At 35.3% G+C, this 13,516-nt stretch overlaps 1 protein-coding gene across 1 annotated transcript; it reads right to left on the reverse strand.

The window, feature by feature from the left end:
* Positions 1 to 4,549: 4,549 nt before the first annotated feature.
* On the reverse strand, positions 4,550 to 9,811 carry LOC118742759 (RNA-binding protein spenito). Its single transcript, XM_036475076.1, has 2 exons — positions 9,182 to 9,811; positions 4,550 to 9,115 (listed from the first exon to the last, which is right to left on the reverse strand). Exons 1-2 carry the CDS (start codon positions 9,691 to 9,693, stop codon positions 7,318 to 7,320), a joined length of 2,310 nt encoding a protein of 769 aa, XP_036330969.1. The 5' UTR covers positions 9,694 to 9,811; the 3' UTR covers positions 4,550 to 7,317.
* Positions 9,812 to 13,516: the final 3,705 nt, after the last annotated feature.

A 13,516-nucleotide genomic window follows, 5' to 3' on the forward strand; every position in this document is an offset into this window, starting at 1 on the left:
TATTTCTTCAATGAATGCAAAGATAGATGCGGCCCAAAAAAAAAAGAACTGAAGTCGGAAAATTATTCCAAGAATGAAATAACTGTGGTAAAAAATAGTTTTGCGAAACTTAAAAGCCAATTTAAAGAAAGTGGACTGAAGCCCATAGAATAGCCGATACTTTTATAAAAAATAATCAGGAATGGATTAAAGGATCCTTTTCTATACCAAAAACGATCAGTCTCCCAGGACGGCCTACCAAACCTTTGGTTGAGTCCAGCGATAGAACGAAGACGTAAAACCGAAAATTTACGGAATTGTAGTGATATGGGAGGGTTGACTCTAGCTACTATAATAAAATTACGGTCAGCAGGAATGAGAGATGCATTTGATGTACTTAAACAAATTACTTCATCACCGAATCGGGCACATAAATATTAAATCGCGTACCAAGAGAGTCAATCAAACTCGAAATCTAACGAGTAGTTATCAATCTTAAAAGCTCTTTCAATGTTTATCGAAGCTAATTTGACATAATTAATTGTGCCTCTTTTAAAAATTACATACAAAATTCACTTGTTTTCATTATTTTTTTAATTTAAACACCTATAATTCAAAAGTTATGCAGCAAGTTGGTCCAAATTTTTGTTGAGGCTTCAAGTATACGTCAATGAATTATATCCAAAAGCAACCAGCTTCATATAGTTTACAACAGTGAAAATAAAGCTAAATAACACAAAGGTTACCTGTTTTTTAGATTTGCCCATATATGATATTCATATTGTTATAATTAACTTAACCTATTATATACATTGTATTTAATTTTAAATTTAAAAAGTGGCAGCCCTGTTTAAGATAGTTTCAAACTATAACCTTATAAATTAATTTTTAAACAGATGGTAACCCTCCTACACGTTTCTTGGAAATAAAGCCTTTTCAAACGCATTTTGAATCTGGCAACCCTTTTAATGTTCTAACTTAGATATAAAGCTTCTCCTCGCCGATACGAACACGTAGGTCTCAATTTTTCTACAATTGGACCTCGATAACATGGAGTCTATCGATGTCGAACATTAAGCACCTTTTTTTCGTTTTTTTGGTGGAATACTTGGACATCCTCCCCCTCTATTTACTTGATTTTAAACATTTATAGTTTTAAATATCGTAATACGTCGTTTCTAAGCATTTTGAGTTAAAATTTTCATAAAAATAATGTTGGCCGCCTAAATCGGTCAAATACCCCTATGTGCGCCGTCAACAAAAAAAAAAATATCACCCCTTTGTTTTTTTTTTTTTTTAATTTTCAAAAAATTTTAAAATCGTGTTTAGACGTAGACTATGCTATATTTTTATAAAAAATTAATGAATATCAAACAAACAAAAGGAAAACTGTAACTACTAAGGACTGTAAGGTGCGTTATTCAAATAACGAGTGTAGGGGCGGTATTATCACTTGCGAAGCGAATGATTTTGGCGAAGCGAACGGTATGGCGAAGCGAATTAAAGGGCAGAGAAGGCATTAAAAGTGTTCGCGATGCAAAGAACTTCCACAAGCTGGTAAAAAAGAACACTCTTATTTAAGTTGCGGCCGCAAATCCATTCGCTTCGCCAAATTCATTCGCCTCGCAAGTGATAATACCGATATTTCTTAATTATTAGCTTTTGTACTTCGTACCTCGCACTACAGTCAAATGTACTTGTTTGCAATATTTTGTACTTCAGGTTCTGTACTTGTCCGATCTTCGGGACGATCGTCACATGGCCTGGGCGATAAGTTCAAGTCGCCGGGGAACATTGGAATCATACCTTCGGAGCTGCAAAGGGCTCTGGAGGTGTCGTACAATTCGTCCAGAAGGCCGGGAAAGGCTCTCATGTTTCCCTTAGGGATTTTAGGTCTATCATTCTGTATTCGTTTTTGGTAAAAACGCTAGAGATACTGATATACCTGTACTTAAGAAATGCGATTCCTCCTGTTCATAAGAAATGCGATTCCTCGTGACTATCTTTCAAGAGCTCAACATGGTTATTTCAAGGAAAGGTCGGCGGATACCGCCCTGTAAACATTGGTAAAGTAGTTGGAGGAAGCCTTCACGAGGAGGCCTTCAACAATGTTACTGCAGAGGCAATAGTCAAGTCTATGAATAGTCAGGGGGTTGAGACCAACCTAACCAGAACAGTCGCGGCGGAGTGGTGGAGCGCCCGCACCTAGCGCAGAGGGGAACTGGGGAAAAGTGGGCTGTCGGCTGATCGCCTATGTAGATGATGTGGAACTTTTGGTTAAGAGACGACTTCTAGACTCCTTTTTGATCTGGCTCAAGGTTACCTGGGCCAGGTTACGAGGTGGGCTATCAACGGCGGCCTCGCAGTAAATCTCAGCAAATCGAAACTAGTCTTGCTTACCAGGAAGTACAAGATACCCGTTGTGGCCCCTCCCTTGGGAGTGGGTGTTCGTCTGCGGCTCTCAGATAGGGTTAAGTACTTAGGCTTAATCCTGGTATTCCACTAATCGATTGTTAATTTTAGTGGGAATTTTTTTTATTTCACTATCACTATTGTACATAAATACATATTGCACGTTTAATAATATACACAATTATTTCAAAATGTCCATTTTGTGGGAAAACGCAATCAAAGTTTGATCAACTCATACAGTTGGTATACAAAAAGACAAATGAAAAGATCCATATCTTCACCATTTTTGGGAAGCTTAGTCATCTGTTATGCTGAACATATGTATGCATTCTCCTTATCAGGCTTATTAATTATATGATGAAATCTTCAAAAAAATAAATTTCGAATTGCTTCTCTATTTTGTTAAACGTGCGATATAGTGAGGCTGATTTATATATTGCAATGCACCATTAAATATTAGTAGTGAAAAATTTTGCACTGCCACTGGCTATTTGTGCAGACTGAAAATTTAGTGGTTTTCAAGATATTTTCAATTTGCCGCTATTCAGCTTAAATCAAAAAGTGGTTACACTTAATCACGTATATCTTACGAACCAATTTAACAATCTTAATATGAAATACGGCAAATGCAAGCTAACAAAGTTACCATTAAATAAACCTTACTTAAATAAACCGATTGATAGTTTGACAAATTAATTAATCATTCCAGATTTTTTGTTTTTTTTTTTTTGATGATTATGTATATAAAAAACACTTTAACAGAAGAAAATTTTTAAAAGTAACAGGTCCTGTGACGAATGTTTGCCTTTTAGCTAAATCCTGCTCTGTTACAAAAAAAAATCAAGTTACTAATGAAGAAAATCCATGGATAAATAAAGAATGAGTGATCAAATGAAAATGCGCAAACATTTTTTGTATAAAATATGAGCATACTTAGGTGTACATGGCGTATGAGTAACATTATTTCCTACTCATTTCTCATTCATTTAACCACCCATTAGTTCTTCATTTATCCATCGATTTGCCTTATTAGTAACTTGATTTGTTTGTAACAGAACAGACTTCAGCACTACTGAAAAAATTTGACACAGAACCTGTAGTTTTTTAATTTATCTCCTGTTAAAATTTGATTTTTTTTCATAAAAAAAAATATAAAACTGGAATGAGTCAGAAACTATCAGCCCTATCGGAAAGTGACGTATAGACGGTTAATGTACATTTCTTTAACTTTCATTTGTCGTATTCCATTTTCAGTTTGTTAAATTGGTTTATATACATACACATACACTGCCGGAACTAAGTATTGGCACAGCAAATTTTTCACAATATATGCAACAATTTTTATTCTAATATTTTTCCGCCAAGTTTGTATAAAAATATGGTTCATTCAACAACAAAAAACATAAAAATAAAATTCCTGAACTTTGTACAAAACTCGCGAAAACTCGGCAAATTTGCATCAAAATTTTCAACTTTTTAATCAGATTTCTTAGATTTATTCGAGTATGCAGTCTGGCAGCCCATTAAATTCTTGTAAAAAAATGCAAATTCGGAGTTAGTCAAAAATCGCGTTAATTTTTGAGAATCTTTTTTGTTGAAGGTGTTTTGCATTTTTTTCATATAAAGTATTTTCGAGAAAAATTTTTTGTATGGAAGCTACTTAATTCCTAGCTACTTAAAACTTGCACTTTATTGTGATAAAATTGATTGGGCTACAAATCTGCATAAATAAATTCTAAAAAAACTGATTGAAAAGTTGAAAATTTTCATGAAATTTTGCTGAATTTTGACAACTTGTGCAAGAAGTTTATTAATTATATTTTTATGTTTTTTGTTGTAGAATGAACTAAAATTTTTTTACGAAATTAACAGAAAAATATAAAAATTAAAATTGTTGCATATATTGTGAAAAACTTTAATTGTAGTGAAAAATTGTGCACTGCCACTAGCTATTTGTGTAAACTGAAAATTTAGTGCACACCCCCGACTCTGACCACTAGTCCATTGCCATTTTCACAGACTCGGAACACTTACCCACGTTTGTATCTGTGTGTACGCATATAAACAACATTCGATATAGATTTGCATTCAGACATCTGTTTGACTTTCTTAATAATGACACATCACTCCACAACACTTTCACAGTAATAACACAAAATTTATTTTATTTATAAGTTTATTTGATTAAGTTTTCCGTAATCCAGTAGTGATTATTACAACTAACGCACTTTCAGCTGATTTTTTATTTTAATAAACGGATGGTGTACGCTTTTGTATACGTACGTTACAAGCATGACTTTCAATATTATTAAATTAAGTTATTTATGTAGGTATGTTGTATGTAGATACAAAACTTCAAAATCAATGATTTAACACACAAGAAAAAATAAAATATTCAATAATTTAATAATATTATAGAAATCAATGGTAATTTTTTCGGTCAAATTCATCTATGTAAACTTGGCTCTTTTTAAAAAATTAGTGTGCAGTGATACAGTATTCACTAGGATCAGGAAACAGCATTTGACGTCGGTGCGCAAATTTAAGAAAACAATGTAGCATTCGTAAAACCCTTTATATGCAGCAATTAATTTTAAACAAATGCTACACGTGGTTCTCTTAGCATGGCTTCAAAGACATTAACACCCACAGACATTGGAGCAAATTTGACTCGCCAAGAGGTCAATCGGACGCACTTCATTTGTTGGGCACTCGCGTCTTTATTGTTGGCAGCAAACATATTCACACGAATGCATGTTGAATTGAGGTTCGGAAAGCATTGAAACATGGAAACGATTATGCTATGCAAAAATCACTGATTAATATTCAAGTAGAGAATTAAGTTTCTACTTTTGATTGTACTACAACCAAACAACACCCTCATGAAATAAAACTCAATATAGAGCTGAAATCGCCATATACAAATTTATGTATGTATGCAACACTGGTTTGAGGAGAATTCACTTTCAGATTTTAATTAGACACAGTTTGCTACGTAAAGGGATTTTTTAATGCAGGCGGAACTACTACTTTTCATATTATAGCCAATTTGCATATCAGAAAATTGCCACAAACAAAAACACCCACAGCACACTACAACACACCTGCAATTCAATCTGATACTTCACTTTTAACCACCTTTGAATTGCATCTTAACAGCACAGGAAATATCAACGGCCAGAGGCGAACTGCACTAGTCTCAAACTAGATTGAATACATCTTTAATATGGATACTATTGAACTTCACTCTCTTCCAACTGGATTCTTTGCGCTTGGCAATAACAAAAGTAATTTCTAATAAAATTATACAAGTGGCCATGCATGGTAAGTATTTTTGATACATTTAAAATGTAAAAAACACAAACTCAACTTAAAAAAAAAACTTAACACAAATAATTTGCTCAGTCACCAATTTTGCTAATGTACACTTCCTGAAGCATAAAGGTCACCACCGGAAAATTGCCACAACGCTACACTGCATCACCCACTTCGAACTGTTAAGCCAGGCCTCATTGTATTTTCACCACGCGTACAAAATTGGACAAGAATCGTTTTACTTTCATATAGTATATACATATGTACCACCAATTCAATTTTATTATTTTTATACAAATTTCTCTTTGTTCGAATTTTACACACCAGTCTGGTAGGCCATGATATGAGATTTGGGTATTATTATCATTGTTGGGAGAAATTATTGTAGAATTAAATCGAATTAACTAAACTTCACAAAATTGGCACAGCAACTTTTTTCACTTTTTGAACTCAAAACATTAAAAAGAAATGTATTTAAAAAACTTTGTTTCAGGTGCATACATTAAAAATACTATAACTATGTAGTAGTAGTGGCTTTATGACTGATATTAATGAGTGGCAAAATTTCGTGCTTTATTAGGTTGCACGCACAGTAAATATAGCTGATTAGTATAATGTTATGTACAACTTACATAGAGGTACTGATACGCAGAAAGTATCTAAGATTTTTGTTCTTTAGGTATTTCAAAAACTTGTTAAGTTTTGAAATATATAAAGATCTCAAATACGCACTTTCCACCTTCCAGTAACGATCTGTAAGCCGAAGAGTAATATGTATGCAAATTTAATAAAAAAGTTAATTACTACCCAGTGAGTAAAATATTAAGCCACAATCACTAACAGAAGGAATTTCGATGTTTTGTTTTATAAGTAATGCTGTGAAATTTTAATGTTTAAAAACGAATTATTAATTTTCTAAGAAATGATTTTTCGCTCACAGCTTTTAACCAGAACTCTGTTAAATTTTCAGTGAAGTCCTAATATTTTACTCATCCTCCATTAAATGTATGTGTGTTTAGAACGCTATTTAATCTACCTTATATTTACTGAATATTGTGTTGAATGAAGTGTTGAATCTTAAATCCTAATATCTCGGTATAAGTAATAATTTCACTACCGACGCGACGGAAATAGCTTCCTTTTTCGTTACCTTATAGAACGTTCAAATTGGCATCATTTAACAAGATTAATTTAATGAGAGCTGTTTTTTTTAACCAAGCCGTTCAGACCGCAGTTTTAAGTATTTTTAAGTTTCAAGAACTGTTTGTTTACGTATGAGGACGTCCCTTTTTGGCCGCAGAGGTTATAAATATAATTTTTCACAACTGAATAGCGAGTTCTCTATAAGCTTTCATTAAACATTTTCAATTTTTGAATTCCCCTCTAATGGCCTCTTTAGGAAAAAGATTTTTTACAATTCAATTGTTGGTGCTAATTTTAGTTTCAGAAATAGCTTAGCTAGATTTCATAAGTTTGCAGGAATCTTGCTGATACCACCCTGTGCCGAATTTTTTTCAAACAAGTTAAATGATGTCAATTCGAACGCGGCATACGGGGACTAAAAGCGATGTATGAAAAAAAAATTGCAGTTTCCTCCAATGGTGTACACCTTTAAGCGGTGCCACCTCTTACAACAACTACCACAAGATGATCTTCCTTGAGACCTTCATCACTCACACTTTGGCATGTGCGCTTCAAAAGTTCAGTAGAGAAATCGCATGGTGGAAAAGCGTATAGCACACCTGTCGCTTCGGTATCTTTATTCAAAAGCGAGATAACTCCAGCGGCTTCCTTTTGCTTCAAGTATGACACTAAATTCCGCAAAGGGCGTGTTTGTACGCTGCTGTCCTCTAATGTGGTCGCAGCAGATGAAGCCAATCCCAAAAATATAGCATGTGATGATGATGAGCTAATGCGTTTTTGTACATCTTCCAACTTGGGCGGATCTAGCCGCAAACGCTGTGTGATGCGCAAATTGTGCTTTCCTTCTTCGTCGCGCATCAACGAGTCGACAATATCAGCATCACCATCGGTCAAATGGAACTTAGCCGGGAATAGTGAGCTTTTCAAAATGAGTGCTCCCTGCCATATAACAGTGCACTTACGTGCAATATCGGGCAAAGTTCGTGCAGTGCTCAAAGCACCGTTACGACGCGAAGAAGAATCTGAGTCCGACTCAGGCGAATGCGCACGTTTATGCGGTGAGCGAGAACGCGAACGATCTGCACCTGGTTCACGGGAACCAGAACGTGCTCTTTCGTACGTATCGCCTGGCGGACGACGCCATTCATCTTCGGCTCCAGCTGGTGGTGGCATTGATGATACGGAACTGCCATGTGATGGACGATGTACGTCATTATGATAGACATGATAGGAACCGCGTCCGCGCCCACGATAGCCACCACGCCCTCTGTAACCACCTCTTGGTTGATATGGAGCATAACCACCACGTGGTGCGTAGTGTGGGGTTTCTTCATAATGATAATCATACTCAGGACGCCTATATTCATGTGGATCATCATAGCTCGACTTGGTTTTGAAAGGCGCAGCCGGTGCAGTTCCTGGCAACTCTGCGAAGTCTGAACGCAAACGACGCTCTGGGCCGCCCAAAGGAAAACCGCGCATTTCCTTCACTGCAGCAGAAGCTGCCTCAATGGTTTCATATTGAATATATGCGCAAGTATCGCCTTTTTGATATTCTATTTTCTTTATCGCACCGAACCGATCAAATTCTCTTTCCAATTGCGTTACCGAAGTCCAAGCTCCAAGACCGCCTATCCATATACGAGTAGCAGGCGTCACTTTACCGTAACCAATTTTACACTGAAACTTTCCAATATATTGACCGGAAAGCTCGATTTTGGCACGATGAGCCATGTCTAAATTTTGATAGCGCACAAAAGCAAAGGCATTGCCAGTTCCTGGCGGTGGTCGTTTTATATCAATATCATCCACGATACCATATTTGCCAAAAATGCGACGCAACTCTTCGTCTGAAATATTCACTTCCAAATTGCCAGCAAATAAAGTACGAGTCGCGAGCGGATCGTCTTCTGGTTGAACATGATGCAAGTAATTGGGGAACTTATCCTTCTTGCTTTCGGGTTTCTCATAAGGAGTATGAGGACGCGGTCCCATGTGACGCATAGGCGCATATTGATGTGGCGGCGGTGGGCCATGTAAATGTGGTGGCACACGATGCATTGGTGGGCCACGTGGAGGAAGTGGATATTCGTGGTGTATAGGACCGCGATACTCTCGTGAACGACCATGCGGATGCATAGGTGGGCCATAACGGTCATAGGGATCAAGTGGTGGCCTACGATGTTCTATTGGTCCTGCTGGGCCCATTGGGGAACGTGGATAATGATAACGATCGTACTCAGGCGGAGTAATCGAACGACGAGGCCTAAAATTTAATAAAATACATAATAGTATGTGTTAAAACAACTATAATAGAATTTAAAAAACCAACCTATATTCATTATGTGAAGATGACTCGTAAACTGGTTCCACTAGTGCCATTTTATCGTACAACACAATGCGCGGCTTGTGATGTTTTGCTTCGCGTGCATCCTCCGAAGTGCGAAAACAAACGTAAGCTACACGTTCGTCCAAATCATGCGAAATACGGATGCTGAAGTCACCAAATTTCTTGTATTCACGATACAACGTTTCCTTGATGAAATCATCTGAAGCTTTCGGATGTAAAGCACTAACACATAGCACTTTATAAGTTGGCCTATCCGCCACTGGTGGTGGACCACGCAAATACTCCTCTCTATGGGGTGAAACACCATACCGTGGACGTGGACTTGGTGACCTTCCAATGCGACGTCGCATGCGATCTGGAGACATACGTTCGGGCGAATCGCCCGGCACACCGCTGCCATTGTCATAACCACGACCCATGATTGTTCTACCGTGTGATGATCGTCCTAAATGATTTCCTCTAGTCGGAGAATCTCCTGAAGCACTACGTTTCATATTATGAATTTCAACTTTAATATTTTTTTGTTTTCAGCTGCGTCTCGATGAAGACTCAAAAACAGCTGCCCCTAACTGTTGAAAATTTCACGCCAAACTTAAAATGTATCTGGCAACGCTAACCTGAAATGTATAAAAAAATTATATAAGTATAAGTGTTTACACAGTGATTTTGACGCAAATTATTTTTATTAATAACACTGTAAGAAGACTAAAATGACACACAAAAAACACCGAGATGCGCAAACTTAATTTTGCATTGCGAACAAACAAAGTAAACTTTATCTAACATGGAAAGTGTTACTCATACGCCATGTACGAGTACGGCCACGCACGACATGGCGTATGAGCATCATTATATTCTGCCCCTATTTTATACAACAAATTATTGCACATTTTTATTTGATCATTCAAAACGTGTTTATGTATCTATCGATTTTTATCGTTAAGGCAGTGTCATACAATTGGTACATCTGTACATAATTGTACATTTTTCATATTGGGCTATTGGTACAAAATAAAAATATTGGGACAACAATTTTTTTTATTTAGTCACACGATTGGTATAATACAGCGAACTTATATTGAAAAATTTTAACAAGTTTTTTTCATGATTGGGATAAAGAAAAATATTTGTGCCCAAAGTTTGGTCCCATCACAATCGTGTGAGACCGCCTTTAGCAGCTTGATTTCAGGTTTTCATACATATGACTTTCATGTAATTTTCGAAATTAAAAAGTTATCAAAAATTCCCAAACCGTTTGAATTTCGCGACAGAGCATTTCTAAAAGCATCCAATTTATGCCAAAGGTAGGACTGAAAAAGGAGGAAGCCCCATAGCGAGAGATTATTTAATTTCGTTTTTAGTGCCGAATTTCCACTAGGCATTGAAATGACGAAAAATGTATACCATTTAAAAAAATGCCATATGGAAATGAGCTTAATGACTATTTTTTAACAATGACACGATTATTTTTTAACTTTGTAATTTTTGCCATTTAAGACCTAGTGCAAATCCAGCATACGTTCCAATGTTGCATACAAAAAATAAATGAAGTATTAAAAAGAATAAAATTATCCCAAATATCGCCTGCAGCAATAATAAATCGATAAGAAAACGACTAATTCTGTAGCCGTACGCCGATTTCCTCCATTCTGAGACCTTTATACTTACCCCCCTTTGTCCACCATAAGTTTTCATACTCAGAAATCGAATAGATTCAGAACTGGTGAATAGGATGGCCATTCATTCCAATAACCCTATCCATTTTTTCTATTCTTTCCTTTTTTTTATAGGAAGTCTTTAGAATAAATCCACCTGAAAAAGACTTGCGTGCCGCTTACGTACTTACACCTGCGTTCCACTAATCAGAAACGAAATTCAAAATGATATTGTTTGCAAATTATGTTTATTTTTTATTTTTAATAATTTTCATTTAAAATATAATTCAATCTGTAACAGAAACCACAATAATAAAAGTTTTAAAGACTGCAAAAATTTAAAATTATTAAAAATAAAAAAATTAACATAATTTGCATTTCGTTTCTAATAAGTTGAACGCAGGTGTATCTCCCAACGCTAACATTGCTAGCAAATGCAAATAAGGATTGAAATTTTAAAACTTGTTAATAAAATTTAAGTTAAACATGTATGTAGGTACAAAATTAACAATTAAATAATTTTTTTCGCAAAATCTATAAAGGACCCTTTTATTTTTCAAAAAAACCTGTACGACAGTTGTTCGTCGCCACCCTGTACAAACATGTAGAAAATTTGTACGAAAACTCATTACGAGCTAGGGCTTGGAGCCCGAGTATCCGGATATTATTTGGATACTCGGATAACAAAATGGAACGGATAATAACCGGATATGCGGAATTAATCCGTATACACGAATATCCGAACATACAAATAGTCACAGCCTTATTACGAACGGATTCAATAATGCCAATCTAGGAATTACGAATTTACGTTAGCAGCTTTTCCGACTTATAGCCAGTTTCACGAAAGCAATTTAAATGAAAAATGATTTTTTTTTTATTCAACAATTTTTATTGAGCATGAGGCTGTTTTTTAATTAAAATTTATTGTGGAAAAGCAACAATAATTTGAAAAAATGGTAGAAGTGGGAAAAAAATGGTAGAAACTATTGTTGCTTTTCCACAATAAGTTTTCATTAAAAAACGGCCTCAAACTCAATAAAAATTGTTGAATATAATTGTTATAAGGCCATAAAATAACAAAAAAAAAAGAATTAAGGACGAGCACACCTAAAATTTAAACATTTTAATAATAGAAAATTTAACAAAAACCAACAAAACCAACAACAACATGATCAAGAGAATTGCAGCGGAATAGCTGCGCTTGATTGTAGTTGGCTTAACAAGTGAAATAGTGGAAATAAGCAACAAGAATTAACAAGGTGAGCTTAGCACCGTGCGTAGGCAACTGGCTGAGTCAGTGGGATCGTCGGTTCGCATCCTATTGAAAGAAGAATGACGAGGAAATGTGATGATTTCCGAAATAGCTTACACTTCTACCATTTTTTTCAAATTATTGTTGCTTTTGCACAATAAGTTTTCATTAAAAAACGGCCTCAAACTCAATAAAAATTGTTGAATATAATTGTTATAAGGCCATAAAATAACAAAAACAGATTTTTTTTGATGTAATATGAATACCGGCAATTACAAAAAATGTGAAAATTACAAAAAAATTAATTTCTTATTTATTTTTATAAAAAATGGAAAAAACATGAAAATAAAATGTCCAAACTCTTTGCAAAACTGATAAAAAATCGCTTTGAATTTTGAGAATTTATTATTTTTTATTTTTTTTGTTGAAGTTAATCCCGGCCGACTAAATAGAAGTGCAGCCCGATTGCGTTCAAACCAAAATATCGGCCGACTGTTTGAATTAGTCCGTACACACGAATATCCGAACATACGGATATCGGCCGACTGTTTGATCATCAAGGCGCACTTCTACATGCGCACAAGCAAACTTGCAATTTATTATTTTTTAATTTGACACCAAGTTGAATAAAAAAGTTCGTTTAATTTAAAAACTTATAAGCTTTAACGATTTTTTTATGAAAAATGTAAATAAATACTTGTTCACTTTTAATTTCAATGATTTGAAAGGTACTTGGCTGAAAAAACTGCATTCGTAATCGGAATGCCATAGCAACCAGAGTCGATTTTGGAAACCCTACCATTACCAGTAAGAAATTGAAACGTATGTATTTTAATGAAAGTTATTTCTCTGGTTGAGAGAATTTGAGAAAATTTTTTTCTTATAGGCAAAATACACGACCGCAGACCGTCTAACATACCGTATGTGAATAATCCAAAAATTTCGTCATAATTGATTGGAGAGAAAAAATGGAGTAAGATAAAACAATTTCTGTTTAATAAATGTTTAATTTCTGTTGAAAGTACTCGCGATTCATGATTCAATAATAAAAGGTTTGCTCAGAAAACAGTTTTCTCGCTCCCTCTTGACAATATCGGCTCCCTTACAGTGGCCACACACGACGAACATGTGTGCGTGTGCGCTGTCGTTTGCCACCACAATATAACCAGTAAACAACCTTCGGTGAATTTGGCGGCTGCCTTCCTCGGGGATGAATATGCTAGGGATGAAATTATTGGTACACACGCCTTCCAAGCACGCAGGGTTGCTTTTAACAAACAAAAAATAATTACCTTCAAATATTTTCAAAAAGTATAGTGTAAAACGAAATTTATTGAATAATTCCACATAAAATGGTATACATCATGGAACTTTTCTACTAATTGACATGAAATTACTATCTCAACG

This window comes from Rhagoletis pomonella, unplaced genomic scaffold (genome assembly GCF_013731165.1).
Source record: "Rhagoletis pomonella isolate Grant_MI unplaced genomic scaffold, Rhpom_1.0 Rhpom_scaffold_00007, whole genome shotgun sequence".
In the NCBI taxonomy this organism is placed as follows: domain Eukaryota; kingdom Metazoa; phylum Arthropoda; class Insecta; order Diptera; family Tephritidae; genus Rhagoletis; species Rhagoletis pomonella.

Bases quoted from the DNA above. Each gene is read 5' to 3' on its own strand.
- LOC118742759 (XM_036475076.1), bottom strand. From the start codon at position 9,693: ATGAAACGTAGTGCTTCAGGAGATTCTCCGACTAGAGGAAATCATTTA. The intron at 9,116-9,181 runs GTTGGTTTTTTA...ATTAAATTTTAG, and splicing joins TCTTCACATAATGAATATAG to GCCTCGTCGTTCGATTACTC.